This window comes from Lycorma delicatula, chromosome 1, assembly GCF_047948215.1.
Source record: "Lycorma delicatula isolate Av1 chromosome 1, ASM4794821v1, whole genome shotgun sequence".
Classification (NCBI taxonomy): domain Eukaryota; kingdom Metazoa; phylum Arthropoda; class Insecta; order Hemiptera; family Fulgoridae; genus Lycorma; species Lycorma delicatula.
The window spans coordinates 95,010,193-95,027,597 of NC_134455.1; the positions used below are offsets into that span (position 1 = coordinate 95,010,193).

General features: G+C 29.6%; 1 protein-coding gene across 2 annotated transcripts in view; it reads right to left on the reverse strand.

The window, feature by feature from the left end:
• The window catches only part of LOC142320339 (5'-nucleotidase-like), a 39,476-nt gene extending 22,481 nt beyond the window's left edge, over nucleotides 1-16,995 (reverse strand). The window contains exons 1-5 of one of the 2 annotated variants that reach the window (XM_075358054.1): nucleotides 16,914-16,995; nucleotides 11,241-11,679; nucleotides 9,205-9,408; nucleotides 3,432-3,633; nucleotides 1,992-2,077 (exon numbers count right to left, since the gene is read on the reverse strand). In XM_075358054.1, the coding sequence (XP_075214169.1) occupies nucleotides 1,992-2,077; nucleotides 3,432-3,633; nucleotides 9,205-9,408; nucleotides 11,241-11,666 (918 nt within the window). In that variant the 5' untranslated portion in view covers nucleotides 11,667-11,679; nucleotides 16,914-16,995. Of the gene's footprint in view, nucleotides 1-1,822; nucleotides 2,078-3,431; nucleotides 3,634-9,204; nucleotides 9,409-11,240; nucleotides 11,680-16,913 lie in introns of both variants that reach the window. The other variant, XM_075358047.1, reaches the window with a different exon arrangement.
• Nucleotides 16,996-17,405: the final 410 nt, after the last annotated feature.

The following is a 17,405-nucleotide window of genomic DNA, read 5'->3' on the forward strand; positions in this document are numbered from 1 at the left end:
TGGAAGGGCAAAAGAGGAGGTAATCGGTAAAAACTATTATGTATTTATTTCTGTGTACACAGAAATTTAAATTAAGCACCATTGGACTATTATATAGTGTTTATAAGTGAACATTTTATTAAATTATTATCTAATAATACTAAAAAATTTTATCTGTATTGACATATTATTTATTCGGTTAAACCAAATACAGTTTTTAAGCACAATATGCTTAAAAACCATGTACCATATTCTTGAATGTGATAAAGTATAGAATTAGATTATTATCCTCATTCCAGCTGTTGTATTTGATTCATTTTTTTCGGTTCTTTTATTTTACAGAAAACTTTAACCGTGGCTTTGAAAAGGCCCAGAAAAAATTTTCTGGAGCACCACTTTCACTAATTTTAGCTAAGAGCCATCACTGATGCTAAGCTTTCAGATTTGTTGAGTATCTGTTGATACCATCATATTGGAAAGTAAGGCCAAAAACAGTATTTTTTTAAATAGCTAAATTAAGATTCATTAACAAAAATTGTGTGATAAAAAATTATCTACACAAACTTATTCCATAAAAGTATTTGCATTTCCTTCTCTAACTGAATGTTTCAGCTGTTTAACCATTAGAAGGCTTTCATAAATTTCTATGCTTAGACAAATATTAAATCTTTGATCTCTGCTATGTTCACCAAATAATCAATCATTCCTTTTTACTCATTAACTTTTCATCAGGATTATTTACAATGTCACTAAAAACTGCAGTAATGTCACAATGTTATTATGATAAAACTATCTTTTTTAACAACTTTATGAGCCAAAATTGTTGTATTGTATGATAGGATTGAACTATGTTTTTTTAAGTTTGAATTTTGGTACCTATGTTGTTCCATATTTAAAAAAATACTGAACAGTTTTTAACTTGATTACATCTGAATAACAATCCCAGTCTTAGTAACATTTTTATAACTTTTACCACACAAGAAAAAGTAATGTAATTGACTTAAAAATGTTCATTAGATTTATAAATGTTTAACAAGTGTTAAGATTTATAAGTGTTTAACATTTTTCTTTATCAACTCACTTTTATGTCTCTCTAAGCATAATGTATGCTTTCCTCCCCATGGAAGCTAAATATTAATCAGCCTATTTTGGTATTATCATTTGATTTCTCTAAAAAAAACTGGCATAATATGAGTACTTCTGAAGTACTTATCTCCAGTAGAATTTCTGGATCAACTGAAATAATCGTACAATTGTTTTTGAGGAGTTGCTACCTTGTAATAATTTCCTCCTTTGGATAAAGAATTGTATTGATTGGTAAAATGTCTAAACTTCTGAAATTTATACTGGATAATCCACTTTATGTCTTTATCTTTAGAAATTAAAATTTCTAATGCAGATTATTGTATAAAAGAGTTGTAAATTACAACAGAAAGTTAAATTAAGAAAATATTGAATATATTAGACTATTTCATGTGCTTATTTACTGCTCTTCCTCGCTTTCTACTAATAAAGCAGCCATTGTCAGTTCTTAGTTGACAATTTCCCTGACTTGTTTCACAAAAAGAAATAGTAAAACAATATATTTCTCCTGCTTAAGTTTTAGCAACACAAAGTCATTGTGGGCAATAAAAGGTGCAAAAGCGTTGAATATCAGGTGAACAAGAGAGCTTTTGTTTGACTGATCCTGATGTTCATAGTTTTATGTACTTGACTCTAGTTTTGTTAATGAATTTGATAATTTCTTTAGATATTCAATTAATTTCATGCACCTGAGTAGAAAAAAATATAATTACATAATGTAATTTTTTATATTATGGAAATATTACTTATAAGGGCTTACCTTCACTATAAATGTCAGAACTTAATAAGATAGGATTTCCAATAGCTGATCTCAAATGTAACTGAGATTTGCTAACATCATGTACCTCAGATGATTTACTAAAAATCATTTTTAGAAACCCTAGATACTTTGTGTAAGCATATGCTTGAACAACTGGTACTCTAATTACCTTTTTAATACCTGTTTCATTAGAAATTCTTTCCACCCATGTTGGATAATCTCCATTAATTCTCTCTTTATCTGGTGCACCATCACCTTCAATAAAACAGAATTGTTGAAGTTATTATACAACGCAGTTATCAAATCAAATATTCAAACTTATAACTGATTTTTTAATGGCCAAACAACCTGAAGGCTATTTAATACCCACTAAAAAGAACATGCTGATACGAAATAGCACATATTGAACATGTTGATTGACATGTGAGGGCTAGATACAGAGGGGATGGCATGATGACAGAAACTGTCAAAAGAAGGGTGTCTTCCCCTATGAGGTCAGGATGATCAATCAACAGAATGTAGCTCTAAAAAGGCTACATATCTGCTTTTAAAGCCAAAATATAACTAAAAAAAGACTCATTTCAAAATGACTCACACATAATACTATACTTCTTAGATAAATTGGATGGCTATCCAAGTGCTTAGATTAATTAAAGTGCTTATTCAAGTTTAATTATTTAATTAAAACTTTTAAGTAAATCTGTGGCAAATCTAAAATGAAAATAATGTTTTTTTTCTCTTTGCTCACAGTCATTCAAGGTTTTCTACCTCCAGTCTGCTCTTAAAACTGTTATAATGTTTTACAGTATTATCAATCCCCGGAAAAATTATTTTCCAGTTAGCATGGTTTTCATTGCAATAGCAATTTGACTTTACTCTGTCTTTAAAGAGTACTGCTCAGTTTAAAATTTTGTTGTTCTAATTAGTAAGTGGTCTCATATTCACAAAGTAGAAATTCTTCTTTTACAAAGGTCACTATTTATTTATTTCTAGCTCTTCTAGTAATATAAATGTAATCACAAGAATACCCACTCTTTTAAATTATATTAATATAAAATTATATTATTATTAAAATAATAATGAATATGCAACTGGATTTGTTATGGAATTTTTGTGTTCTGATGCTTAAATGAAACAATAATAGAAATTCAGTGATCTGAAGCTGAGAGGATTACACAAGGACTGCATACATTTAAAAGCAATTATATCATCACTCTAGGACAATCTCATGAATTCCTTAATTGCCTTTACTATTTTGAATTTTATAGTTCTCAACTATCATAGTCCAAGATTTTTTTTTATATTTGAGTCAGAAATTAGTTGACTGTTGGTAAATAATGTTTTTACTTTGAAATTTTAGGGTTATTTTTCTAGTTTTAAACTGGTAGCAAAAGTTTATGAAAATTAAATTTTGGTATATAACCGTTTTAATCCGAATATTTTTACTCAGGAAGAAATTTCAACTGTTATTTATTGCATTAAATGACTTATTTACTTCTTGTGTTTTTTTACACAGGAATAATATCTTGGTTAATGATAATAAAGGCTGATAATTTCAACAAAGCCATTTGTTATAACTTATTTTATTTTATGTGTAAATAATGATTACCTTTCCAGAGAAAAGTATGACTATGTCCTCCAACAACTAAATCAATTCCTTCAACTTCTGCTGCTATTTTTTTATCCATGTCATAACCAGAATGTCCTAAAGCAATAATTATTTCCACATTTTTTGCTTTCAAATGAGCCACTTCTATTTTTAAACAATCTATCTCATTTCTAAATGTTACATTTCCAGTCTGTCCTGTACTCTACAATCAAAAACATTATGTTTTATCAATAATTAACACTAGGTTGGGCAGTATCCTTGGTTTGATTTTTAAGAAATACATAAAACTCTTCAACTTAATTACTAATACCAGAAATCTTGCTTTAAGATTTTAAAACATTTTTTGATTTATTTATCAGTACATCAGTTATTAAGAAATAATATGTTTACAGGTATGTATACTAGGTAACATACTTGTAAAAACAGGTAATTAATTATATGGCAATATATAATATAATCAATAAGTTAATTTAGATGACACTATAATATGTAATAATTTATTAATAAATGTGTATTTTTGAGGGAGTTTGAGTAACACACTTTCTTTTTTTTAATTATTAAAGAAAGAAAAGAATGGATAATTCATAGCTTCCTTCCAGCAAACATCTCTGATACCACCAGTTTTCCAATGAATATACTTTACAGGAGTAATGAATCCATCACAGTACAAGACCAGTTTTCATTAAGCTGATATAACATACAATTTTTGTTAGTACAACGGATACTAAAAATAATAAATAATTCAGACATGTTACTACTACAATATTATAGGAAAGTAATAGGAAATCCAAAAATCTATGATTTTCAAACTATTTTGAAGAATCAAATTAAAAAAATTAAGTTAATCAGAATCAAATGTTATTGTTTTGAGGTGCCACATAAACCTATAAGATAAATTTTAAATACTGATTCTGTGGCATATGTTAGATTCACTTCACACTGGATGATCAAACCAATCAGCAGTTTTTTGTTGATGTGATTGTACCTGATATGGCAAGTGACTAACTCTATGGTGAATGTATTATTTTCCTTCCGCTCAGACATTTTTGTCATGATACTTAAACTATTATTTTCTTCTTGGAAATCATCAGTTACAGTTATACAAATACTCAAATTTAAAAGTATATGCATATACAACTTAACCATTTAATTGTTTACTTTCCAAATACTTTCAACCTTTCAACCCACTATTGCAGCAGTGACACATGTAAAGATCGTGTGGTACAAGAGGCATTAGTCAGAGTTGTTTTCAGTAAAAATATTTACCGTACAGTTAGCGCCTGTGATGAACAGAGTGAAGATGTCATTTGTAATATTGAATATTGACTGCATTTTGTGAGGCAAAAGTATATAAAGGTCATTGAAGGAAGCATTGAAAAATCACGTCATCCTCACTTTTCCAAGTAAACTGGAGATGGGAAGCTTGTTATTCTTGAGAATGATTAGGCTGCTTTAGGGAGTGACTTGTAACCTCATCTCAGTTAGCCTACAACTTACAGATATGACATCTAATATAGGCATATTTATAAGTTATTTACACATCTAAATTCAGTCAATTATCAAACCATCACACCAGCATTTGCAGACTCCTCAGAACTCTGGCACTAGGGAACCCATGTAGTTTATTAATCATGTTATAAGCTCAATGAAAAAAATGTCCCTCCTCTATGAATCATGAGACCTTGCCGTTGGTGAGGGGACTTGAGTGCTCAGGGATACAGAGTAGCTGGACCGAAGGTGCAACCATATCGGAGAGGTATCTGTTAAGAGCCAGACTAAGGAATGATTCCTGAAAGAGGGCAGGAGCTCTTTCAGTAGTTGTTAGGGGTGTGAGTCAGGACGACTTAAACGGCCGTACCAACATCACTCAGTCCTCTGAGTACTGCGCAGCTGAAAGCAATGGAAAACTACAGCTGCTTTTTTTCCAAGAAAATGTGGCTCTCTGCATTTTCACATAGCAATAATGGAGGCGCCTTCCTTGGTAAAATATTCCGGAGGTAAAATAGTCCCCCGTTCGGATCTCCGGGTGGGGACTACTAAGGAAGGGGTCACCAGAAAATTAAAAAATAACATTCTACGAGTCGGAGCGTGGAATGTTAGAAGCTTGAAAAAGGTTGGTAGGCTAGAAAATTTAAAAAGGGAAATGGGTAGGACAAATGTGGATATAGTAGGAATTAGTGAGGTTCGGTGGGAAGAGGAAGGCGACTTTTGGTCAGGTGATTTTAGAGTAATTAACTCAGCGTCAGATAATGGGCAGGCAGGAGTAGGTTTCGTGATGAACAAGAAGATAGGGAGGAGAGTGGAGTATTTCAAGACGCATAGCGATAGAATCATTGTAATAAGGATAAAATCAAAACCTAAACCGACAACGATTGTTAACGTCTATATGCCTACAAGCGCCCATGATGATGATGAGGTAGAGTGTGTATACGAAGAGATTGATGAAGCAATTAAACACGTAAAAGGAGATGAAAATTTAATAATAGTTGGAGATTGGAATGCAAGCATTGGAAAAGGCAAGGAAGGAAATATAGTGGGTGAATACGGGCTGGGCAAAAGGAATGAAAGAGGGGACCGACTTATAGAATTTTGCACGAAGTATAATTTAGTAATTGCCAACACCCAATTTAAAAATCATAATAGAAGAATAAACACTTGGAAAAAGCCAGGCGATACTGGAAGGTATCAGATAGATTATATCATGGTTAAGCAAAGATTTAGAAATCAACTCGTTGACTGCAAAACTTACCCTGGAGCAGACATTGATAGCGACCATAATTTGGTGATAATGAAATGTAGATTGGGGTTTAAAAACCTGAAGAAAAGGTGTCAGATGAATCGGTGGAATTTAGAGAAGCTTGAGGAAGAGGAGGTAAAGAAGATTTTTGGGGAGGACATCGCAAGAGGTCTGAGTAAAAAAGATAAGGTAGAAAATGTAGAAGAAGAATGGGAGAATGTTAAAAAGGAAATTCTTAAATCAGCAGAAGCAAACTTAGGCGGAATAAAGAGAACCGGTAGAAAACCTTGGGTTTCAGACGATATATTACAGCTGATGGATGAACGTAGAAAATATAAGAATGCTAGTGATGAAGAAAGTAAAAGGAACTATCGGAAATTAAGAAATGCTATAAACAGGAAGTGCAAACTGGTGAAAGAAGAGTCGGTTAAAGAAAAATGTTCAGAAGTGGAAAGAGAAATGAACATTGGTAAAATAGACGGAGCATACAGGAAAGTTAAGGAAAATTTTGGGGTACATAAATTAAAATCTAATAATGTGTTAAACAAAGATGGTACACCAATATATAATACGAAAGGTAAAGTCGATAGATGGGTGGAATATATTGAAGAGTTATATGGAGGAAATGAATTAGAAAATGGTGTTATAGAGGAAGAAGAGGAAGTTGAGGAGGATGAAATGGGAGAAACAATACTGAGATCTGAATTTAAGAGAGCATTAATAGATTTAAATGGCAGAAAGGCTCCTGGAATCGACGGAATACCTGTAGAATTACTGAGCAGTGCTGGTGAGGAAGCGATTGATAGATTATACAAACTGGTGTGTAATATTTATGAAAAAGGGGAATTTCTGTCAGACTTCAAAAAAAGTGTTATAGTCATGATACCAAAGAAAGCAGAGGCAGATAAATGTGAAGAATACAGAACAATAAGTTTAACTAGTCATGCATCAAAAATCTTAACTAGAATTCTATACAGAAGAATTGAGAGAAGAGTGGAAGAAGTGTTAGGAGAAGACCAATTTGGTTTCAGGAAAAGTATAGGGACAAGGGAAGCAATTTTAGGCCTCAGATTAATAGTAGAAGGAAGATTAAAGAAAAACAAACCAACATACTTGGCGTTTATAGACCTAGAAAAGTCATTCGATAACGTAGACTGGAATAAAATGTTCAGCATTTTAAAAAAATTAGGGTTCAAATACAGAGATAGAAGAACAATTGCTAACATGTACAGGAACCAAACAGCAACAGTAACAATTGAAGAACATAAGAAAGAAGCCGTAATAAGAAAGGGAGTCCGACAAGGATGTTCCCTATCTCCATTACTTTTTAATCTTTACATGGAACTAGCAGTTAATGATGTTAAAGAACAATTTAGATTCGGAGTAACAGTACAAGGTGAAAAGATAAAGATGTTACGATTTGCTGATGATATAGTAATTCTAGCCGAGAGTAAAAAGGATTTAGAAGAAACAATGAACGGCATAGATGAAGTCCTGCGCAAGAACTATCGCATATATAATTTGTTTACATAAAAAATTAATTTAAATGTCAGGAAAAAATTTTTGAAAGTGTATGTTTGGAGTGTCGCTTTATATGGAAGTGAAACTTGGACAATCGGAGTATCTGAGAAGAAAAGATTAGAAGCTTTTGAAATGTGGTGCTATAGGAGAATGTTAAAAATCAGATGGGTGGATAAAGTGACAAATGAAGAGGTATTGCGGCAAATAGATGAAGAAAGAAGCATTTGGAAAAATATAGTTAAAAGAAGAGACAGACTTATAGGCCACATACTAAGGCATCCTGGAATAGTCGCTTTAATATTGGAAGGACAGGTAGAAGGGAAAAATTGTGTAGGAAGGCCACGTTTGGAGTATGTAAAACAAATTGTTAGGGATGTAGGATGTAGAGGGTATACTGAAATGAAACGACTAGCACTAGATAGGGAATCTTGGAGAGCTGCATCAAACCAGTCAAATGACTGAAGACAAAAACACAGAAAAAAATGTAGATGTGGATCTTCGTTGAACTTGTGATTCAAAGAGCTTTAATAGTCAATAAGGCCTTGTTAAAGAGATGGTATGATGATATCCCTCAATGCAAGTCCAGATTGTAGAGGGGGATATCCCTCTTCAACTGCTCAAAAGCCTATGGTCTGTCTCGTGGGGATGCACTTTGTCATTTCCAAATAGATGTTCTTCAAATTTTCTTCTTGGAAAGACAAATTCTGATACCAGTCCCTCATCACATTGTCAAATATTACATTATTACCTTAAACATAACACAAATTTCTATATTTGTATTATGTTATAAATCACTTTCTATATTGTTTTGTTTTCAGATACGGGCTAGTGAAAAATTTCTTCCTAATTTCTGCTTCAATAGTAAATTGAAGCTATACTGAAATTCTTTCATAATAAATTCCCTAAAAATTAAATTTTCTACAAATTTTGTTGCAGTTTTACTTTCTTGGTGATATTTAACAAAGTAAAATTAGGCCAAACAAAAAATGTTTTTTGATTCCAAATTTTTGGGCTTTACAATTCTGAGAAACTACTGGAAATACAGTTCTGGGTCTCATTTTTTAAAATGTTCTTCAGGTAAAGAAACATAAATCAAACGACTGATTTTGCCACATAATTTTTGTCCAAACAATTTCAATGTAGCCTCATTTTACCTTGAGGGCAGAAATCACGGAGAAAGTTTTTTTGGCCTAAATTTGAAAACAAAGTGATTCAAGAACCTCGTTTATGTAAACTTTTTCAATATTTTAATCAGAGAAATACACGTGTTAATGCTTAGCAGGAAGCTCCAGAATCATTCTACACATTAAGCCTGAAAAAATCAATTCCAAAAATTTAGGAACCAGTAGTAATTTTTATTATTTTATCACCAATAACTTTCATCAAAGGGGTAAAACTGGTCTATCTTCATTAAGTAAGTGAGATACAGTAGCAGTAATCAAGTTTAACAATCAATTGAATCATTTATCACTATCATAATTATTTACACTACAAAGAAATTCTTTTGTCTCATACCTTTGTGTCAGGTGTTAGGTAGCCCACAACTCCAACTTTTCTTCCTTGCAAAGTAAATATCTTTGATCTGTTAAGAATAATTTTTTTTTCCAATTTATGTTTAGAGATGTCCAAGTTACATCCAACTGTTGTAACTGATTTTATTGAAAGAACATAATCTACAAGGAATTCCACACCATCATCAAATTCATGATTTCCTAAACTCTGAAACATTAAGAATTTTGAAGTTAAAATAAATTATTTGAAACATTTGTAAAAAAAAATAAATAATACCAGGGTTATTTTTTTTAAGGTCCGATCGGTCGCGAAATAAAAACCCGCGAAAAAATCGGACGAACCTTTGCGCATATGTGTTGCGCAGCATCTCTAGTATGTCCTTCAATCATGCCGCGTCACTTCGTTTAGTTCTGAACACGCAGCTAGCACGTAAACATGTCTACAACAATAGCATCTCCCGCCAAGTGTGAAGTGCGTCCGGTAATTCATTTCTTCAGGCTGAGGGGTGTAATGCAGCTGAAATTCATCGACGAATAAGTACTGTGTACGGTGAAACTTCAATGAGTGACAGCAAAGTGCGACAATGGTGCAGGAACTTTAAAGCAGGACGTACAAATGTTCATGATGCAGGCGGTCAGGGAAGGAAGCGAGTGTCAGCCGATGATCTCGTTGAGCGAGTGGATGGGGCAATTCGAGAAATCGTCGGTTCACAATTTCTGAATTGAGTTATTCATTTCCTGAAATTTCAAGGTCAGCTCTGTACACCATTGTGAGTGAGAGACTTCAGTTCCGCAAACTGTGTGCGAGATGGGTTCCCAAGATGCTGCCCGACCATCACCAAACAATGAGAATGGACGCCTCCCTAACGTTTCTCCAGCACTACCACAATGAAGGAGAAGATTTTTTGAACAAAATTGTCACAGGGGACGAGACATGGGTCCATTTCGAAACTGAAGAAACAAAAGAACAATCCAAACAGTGGATGCATTCTCAATCTCCCAGTAAACCAAAGAAGTTCAAGCGAACCTTCTCCAACAGAAAGTGTATGACTACTGTGTTCTGGGACCGGAATGGAGTTCTCTTGGTGGAATTCATGGAACGTGGCACGACCATCATTGCAGCCTCATACTGCGTGACTCTTCAACGTCTACCTTGTGATTTCAAGAGAGAATAGTAACTTCTCAAAGTGATAACTTCTTAAAGTGAATCTGTTCTTGACTGCTCTCAAAATTACCGCATGTGTTGGTGGACCTGTAAAAGAAATTCGCAGAACCTTTAATAGACTGTACAGAGAGATTGTAAATGAATTACTGTCTGCTGAGAGATGCAAGACCACAATGAAAAGCATGGGGTACAACCTCAATTCTATTTTGCTTTTTAACTTTAGTTCATCAAAAGAGATTTAATATTGTATATTGAGGCTATCATTACCATTTATCATCAAAACCTATGTTGTATTTAAAGAATTTATGTAGATATTGAATATGAAAGTGCACCCCTGCTTTTCACTGTTCTCTTGTGAAAATAGACAACTTTATACATATTATTTTGTTGAAAACAAAATTATCTTCTATTTATGTTTATTGGATAATCCATTGTTTGGATCATTTTTTCCCTCGAATTGAATTGAATTATTTCATACACTAACTTAATTTTTCAGTAGTCCTTTACTTTTGAAAATAATATTTTTTTACTCTTTAGTACGATTTTAGACATTTATTTTTTTAGATTTTCATTTTTTTTTACTTTTTAGTTCTTTTAAATATTTATTTTTTTCAAATTTTCCTTTTTTATAGATAATCATGTTTTAAATTGTTTTTTAATTATGCTTATTTTTTACTGTAATTTTAAGTTTTCTAATGTATTTATTTTAGAAGATATTTTAAATAATCTTTAGTTTTTTTTATCAGAGTGGGAAAGTTTTTGTCCCCTTCCTTGTTTTTTCTTTGGGAAAAGGGACAATGATCATAGTAGTCAATGCCCAGAACTCCAAAGAAAAAAAAAAAAATTTCTATTAATGTTTTTTTTTTTAATCTTACCATTACATCGAATCCAAGATCAGGTATTAAATCACTTAAAGTTCTCCATTTATGGATGTTATAGAAAGGACTTCCCTGAAAGTTGTCACCTGCATTCAAGAAAAGAACTGACCAGTTTCTTTTTTCATACATTTTCCTTATTCTCTCTGAAACCAATTTTAGTCTAGCAAAGCCTCCATAACAAATTTCTGCTTTACAAAATGGTGATGAACTTGATGTCGTCTCTAGAATTCGACTATGCATATCATTTGTATGCAGAATAAGAAGGCCAAACTCACTGTTTCTTATTGTATGATGAAGATTTAAATTTCCATTATAATTATTTAAATTAATATCTGGATATTTTGTATTATTACTGGTAATGTTGCAGTTACAAAATTGCGTATTCAGTATAAGAACAATGATATTCCATTTTAATATATTCATTGCTTTCAATGATCTGTAAATTGCAAAAGTCAAAGCATTGTTATTAATTAAAAAAATAAAAAATACTATGATAACCAGATAAAAGTAATAGATATTATGTTGTATATTTTTTGTTGTATATATATATATATATATATATGTGTGTGTACATCAACATTTCAAAAGGCAGCTGTAATTCATTTCCAAGGACTACTTTTATTTATTTATGCTCTTGTGTAATTAAAGATATCAAACCAAGGTATAACTAAGATACCAAGGTACTACATTACTGACGAGAAATTCATTTGTTGTATGAGGAAAAGATCAAGTCTAACAAGATTTCATAGCCAGAATGTTTTGTGTGAAAGGCTTCCCCTCCTTCAATCATCAATAGAAGTCAGTGAGTTGCAGAGGTGCACTCTTAAATTTTACAGTACCAAAACATTTGATTTTGTACTATAGCAGACTGCAGGAATATGATCTGCAGCCACAGATGGCTGACTACATAGATGGCAATGTTATGAAAAAAGGACATTCATTTCAATGTTTACATTGATAAAAAGCAGAATTTTCTTCATGTTAAATGTTTTATTTTTTTCATGAATTAGGTTTTTAGTGAGATATTTTGTTGCCATTTGCCTACGGATATCCAAAAGCAAGGACCGTTTTCATGCGGTCTGATTTTATAATTTAGGGTATATTTTTTATCAGATCTAATTTTTTAATAACATATCAATAAAAATAAATATATCATACCAATAAAAATTTGAATATTTCCTTAAGAAATATAACAATGAATACTTAATGTTAAAATAATAAAATGTAAGCCAGATTTTTAAGTTAAAACAAATTTTATTTGAAAGAACAATTTTTTATTTCTCCCAAAAGGCAGTAAAAGAACGGCATTCCATCAGTGTATTCCTAATGAGATGATATATTTGTTAGATCTGTTATGTATATATATATAAATTTAAAGAACTTGATCAACCTAAGTACAGAATAATAAATAAAGTAGGATACACTTACTTATTCTATCATATATACAAAACATTTTCGTGAATTTCTCACATCCCCTCACTTGTAATCCTTTTTTTTCAAATTGTTTATATCAAATTACATAAAAATTATCAAGAATAATAAAACATTTTTATAAAAAAACAATAAAAACTTTGTTAAATTTTTTTTTTAATTTTTTAAAAATATAAATGATAAAAATCAATAATTTAAAGTTAAAAATTGAAATAAAATTAAATATATTTTAACAAAAATCAAAAATTACATATATAAAAAATATGATGTCAGTTGATAAAAATATTAACATTAAAAATTAAAATAAATAGGTTAAAATAGAATATTCATGTGATCTGGCTAGCCAATATTATGTTACAGCAGATTTGAAATAGATTGAATTATACATTAACGATGTCTGAACAAGTGCTGCCATCTGCTGTAGCTTTTATAATTGTGTCATCCTCATACTGTGTTCGTAGGTTGATCAGATTAAATCTACTTTTATATTTATATATATAAAATCTCTCTAAAATATCTAAACCCCTATAATTATCACTCATGTTTTTTTAATTTCTAATATTTTCAAATTTGTTTGAATATCATATTGAATGTTTATTACTAATAAGATTGTCAAAAACATTAGAGAAACCCAGTTTTTCATTTTTATAATATCTAAAATGTTCAGAAAATCTAGTTTTGAAAGATCTAGTAATTTTTCCTCTATAAATATAGTCAGTCATTACATTTTATTTTATAAATTCCACCCAAACTGTATAAACTATGTGAATCAGTATGTTTACTGTTTTTTAAATGTTATATTATATGGTTATTTATCTGGTATGCAGCTTAAATTTATTTTTATTATAAATCTTTGTTATACAAATTACCAACAATGTTATCAGTATATTCATATTTTAAATATACATTGACAATTTTTTGTGTCATTTATTGGTATTAAACAAGTATTATTGTTAATTTTTTATATTTATTTTTTATATATATATATATTAACTAAAGATTCACTATAACCATTATATATAGCAATTCGTTTTATAATATCTATTTCTTTGTTTAATTTATTTTTATTTTCGTTATATTGTATGTAATTAATTGCTCTATTAACCATGTTTTTATATGTATTAACTTTGTGTGACCACGGATGATTTGAATATCTATGTATTGTGGTTTTATTAGTTGTGGGTTTCCTGTATACTGAAGTTTAAAATGTTATTTTTATTATTAATTTTGATACTAACATCTAAATAATTTATTGTCCTATTTATACCAATTTCAAATGTAAATTTCAACCCATTTTAGTTTGAGTTTAATTTGTTCAAAACTATTAGATGTTCATTATATATAATGGGATTATAGATAACATAAATATCATCAACATACCTGGTCCATAATAAGATATCATGAGTATGAGTAATACCATAAATAATTTTATTTTCAAAATCCTGCAGATAAATCTGACATGATGGGTGATAACGGAAAAGTAAGGTATTTTCCTGAGTATAATACTCATCATCAAATTTAAAATAATTCTGTTGGCATACATTTCTAATAATAATAATAATATTATCAATAAATAAAGGGTCTTCGTGATTATATATTAATTTAATTTTTATTATGATAATTGTTTTATTTATGGGTATGCTACGGTACATATTACTAATATCATAGCAAACTATCCTATTATTATCTCCAATCGTTAAGTGTTTTAATTTATTTACAAACTCAGAATACATTTTTTATATTATATTTGTAATCTAAATTCATTTTCATCCTAAGTATTTTATATTATTTTGGAGCTAATATAAGATGGAGCAATTGTAAAGTTAATTAAAGGTAGCACAGTAATACCATGTTTATGTATTTTTGGAAATCCGGTTAATACTGGTGCACTTGGTTCAAAAGGGTATAATCCAGAGTGATATGTTAAATTATTGTTATAATTTAAAAAAAAATTGCTGTATTTTGCTATTAAAAATTTAGTTATTTTTGAAATTTTTTTAATTTAATTTAATTAATTAAATGGGCCATTTATTTCTTTGAAATTATTTTCTAATATGTATTTTTTCATCAAATTATTATATTTTTCAAAGCACATGATATCAGACATACTGGTTTTATCTGATTTTAAAACAATACAGTTATTATTAATTTATTTTTCAGATTGTAAATTAATTTTTTATCATTAAAAATCGGTTTATGGGTTAAATTCTCACATTTAATTTCATGAATTTTATTACTAACGATATTATTTAAAAGTTCTTTATCATTAAGATTTACTTTATTAATATTTATTTCAGAATCCACGAAAATATTTTTGATAATATTATTCTTATCACTATTTTTCAATAATTTGTTCAATTTGAAGGAAAAAAATGGATTACAACTGAGGCTGCAAGAAATTCACAAAATCGTTTTTTGTAAATATGATAAAATACTGTAAGTGTCATCCCACTTCATGTTGATCAAGTTCTTTAAATTTATATACTAGTACAAAGGAATATGGTTCTTAAAAGGAATTGACTTTAGAAAAATATATATATTTATAAATGGTCAATGTCAGAAACACAATAACATTTTGATTTCATTAGTAGATTATTGTTATTAAAACATATTTAAAGACGAGTAGATTGAACAAACTCGTGTTTGATTACTGTTAATAAATTTATCTATATGAATACTCTTACATATGTTAGGCAGTATCATTCTGTACTGTAAGTTACTTATAATAATATGCTTCTCACAGCTTGGTATGGAAACTACCCAGAATCTGAGCTACAGTAAGTTTTTTCTGTAACCTTTACTTATTTATTTACTTTTCATTTTTCTTATTTAACATATGGCATAGGTCCCTTTTTGAATTACTCTGAAACATTTTTTATAAACTTTTGAATATTTATGTATTAATACAAAATTTCAAATAGTACAGTACTTCAGTTATTATTGATATTATTTTTAGAATACAATTATTTTAATATACAAACTGCAAAGACTTTAATAATTTCACTTTAATCTTTATCTATTATATTTTATATCCTGCTGCAACACCGAAGGTTATTTCAGTTTGAAATGAATAGTTAAATAATTATTTTAATTACATGGGTACAAAGATAGATGTACTCTCTAATCTTCTTGGACAAATAACTTCAGGGAAAAGGTAGAAGATAAGAAAAACTATAAAAACATAATATCATGGTTTAAGAACTTTCACACTTTGTTCAACAGCTCAGCAGCGCAACCAACCAGCAACTCTGGAAATCAGGTGAAGTTTTCACAGTAACTTGAATAGCCAGCAACTAGTAATGCATAGTATGTGAAGAAGATTTTCAATTTTCATCAAAATACAAGTTTTGTATTTTGTATGAAAATACAAAAATTTCAAAACTCTCCAAATTTTGTATTTTCAATTTCCAAATAAATAACAGTGTCTGTAAAATTATCTGCAAGTAGGATTGACAGCTTATGAATGAAAGTCTGATCACATCTGTTAACCTTTGCATTTAACTGGGAAATACATTTTGTAAAATTTATAAATTTACTAATGTTACAATTAATATTTTTCTTGTTAATGTATTACTGAAAATTCATTTTTTATCATGAACAGTTTATAAATAAAACTAAAATTATCAAATGTATAATGAAACAAACTTAAAAAATCAAATAAAAACGTTCCTATATAAAAAACTTAAAATATGAGAATAAACATATATATATATATATATATATATATATATGTGTGTGTGTGTGTGTGTGTGTGTGTGTGCGTGTGTGCGTGCACGCGTGTGTGTATAAGTAATTTGATTTAATTTCTAACCCATCGGGTTGGTCTAATGGTGAACGCATCTTCACAAATCAGTTGATTTGGAAGTACAGAGTTCCAGCGTTCAAGTCCTATTACTTTTATACGGATTTGAATACTAGATCATGGATACCAGTGTTCTTTGGTGGTTGGGTTTCAATTAACCACACATCTCAGAAATGGTCGACCTGAGACTGTACAAGACTACACTTCATTTACACTCATTCATATCATCCTCATTCATCCTCTGAATGCCTGACGATAATTCCTGGAGGCTAAACAAAAAAGGAAGAAAAAGGATTTAATTTCTAAATGCAATTTAAAAATTATATCAGTATAACTTATTTAATTTGTATCTAATGTACCATAATGTAATTAAAATAATTCTAATGTTAATCTTAAAATTATAATATTAATATTACTACATTAAACTTTCATATTACCTAAAACAAGATATTCATGGAGATGTTTAGTTATTCAATAAATGTTTAATTGACATTTGAAGCACAAGGAATTCAATGTTATACTGATGAGTATTACTAAAAATACACGTATTAATCATACACATTTCTTATCAGTCTTTTTTTTATAGATGACGCCTTATTAATAAATCAATATTGATGTCATGAAAATTAAATGAGAGTTGATTAATAAATCAACATTAAGTTCATTAATAAATCATGATGAAATTATTAGTTCTACATTATGCTAAAGAGTTTTAACATTAGTGACCCAGCACTCTATATTATTCTAGACATTTAAAAAAACAATTTTTTTCTTCTTTCATTTAATTTTTTAGTCAATATGCAATTTTTTGTGTTTTTTTACCTGGAAAATCCAAGTTATCTAAAAATTATCTTGTGTTACAATATTTAACAAATTTTTTTTGGAATTACTTTGTCCAAAAGATTCTTCTTTCCCTGTTGTTGACAGGT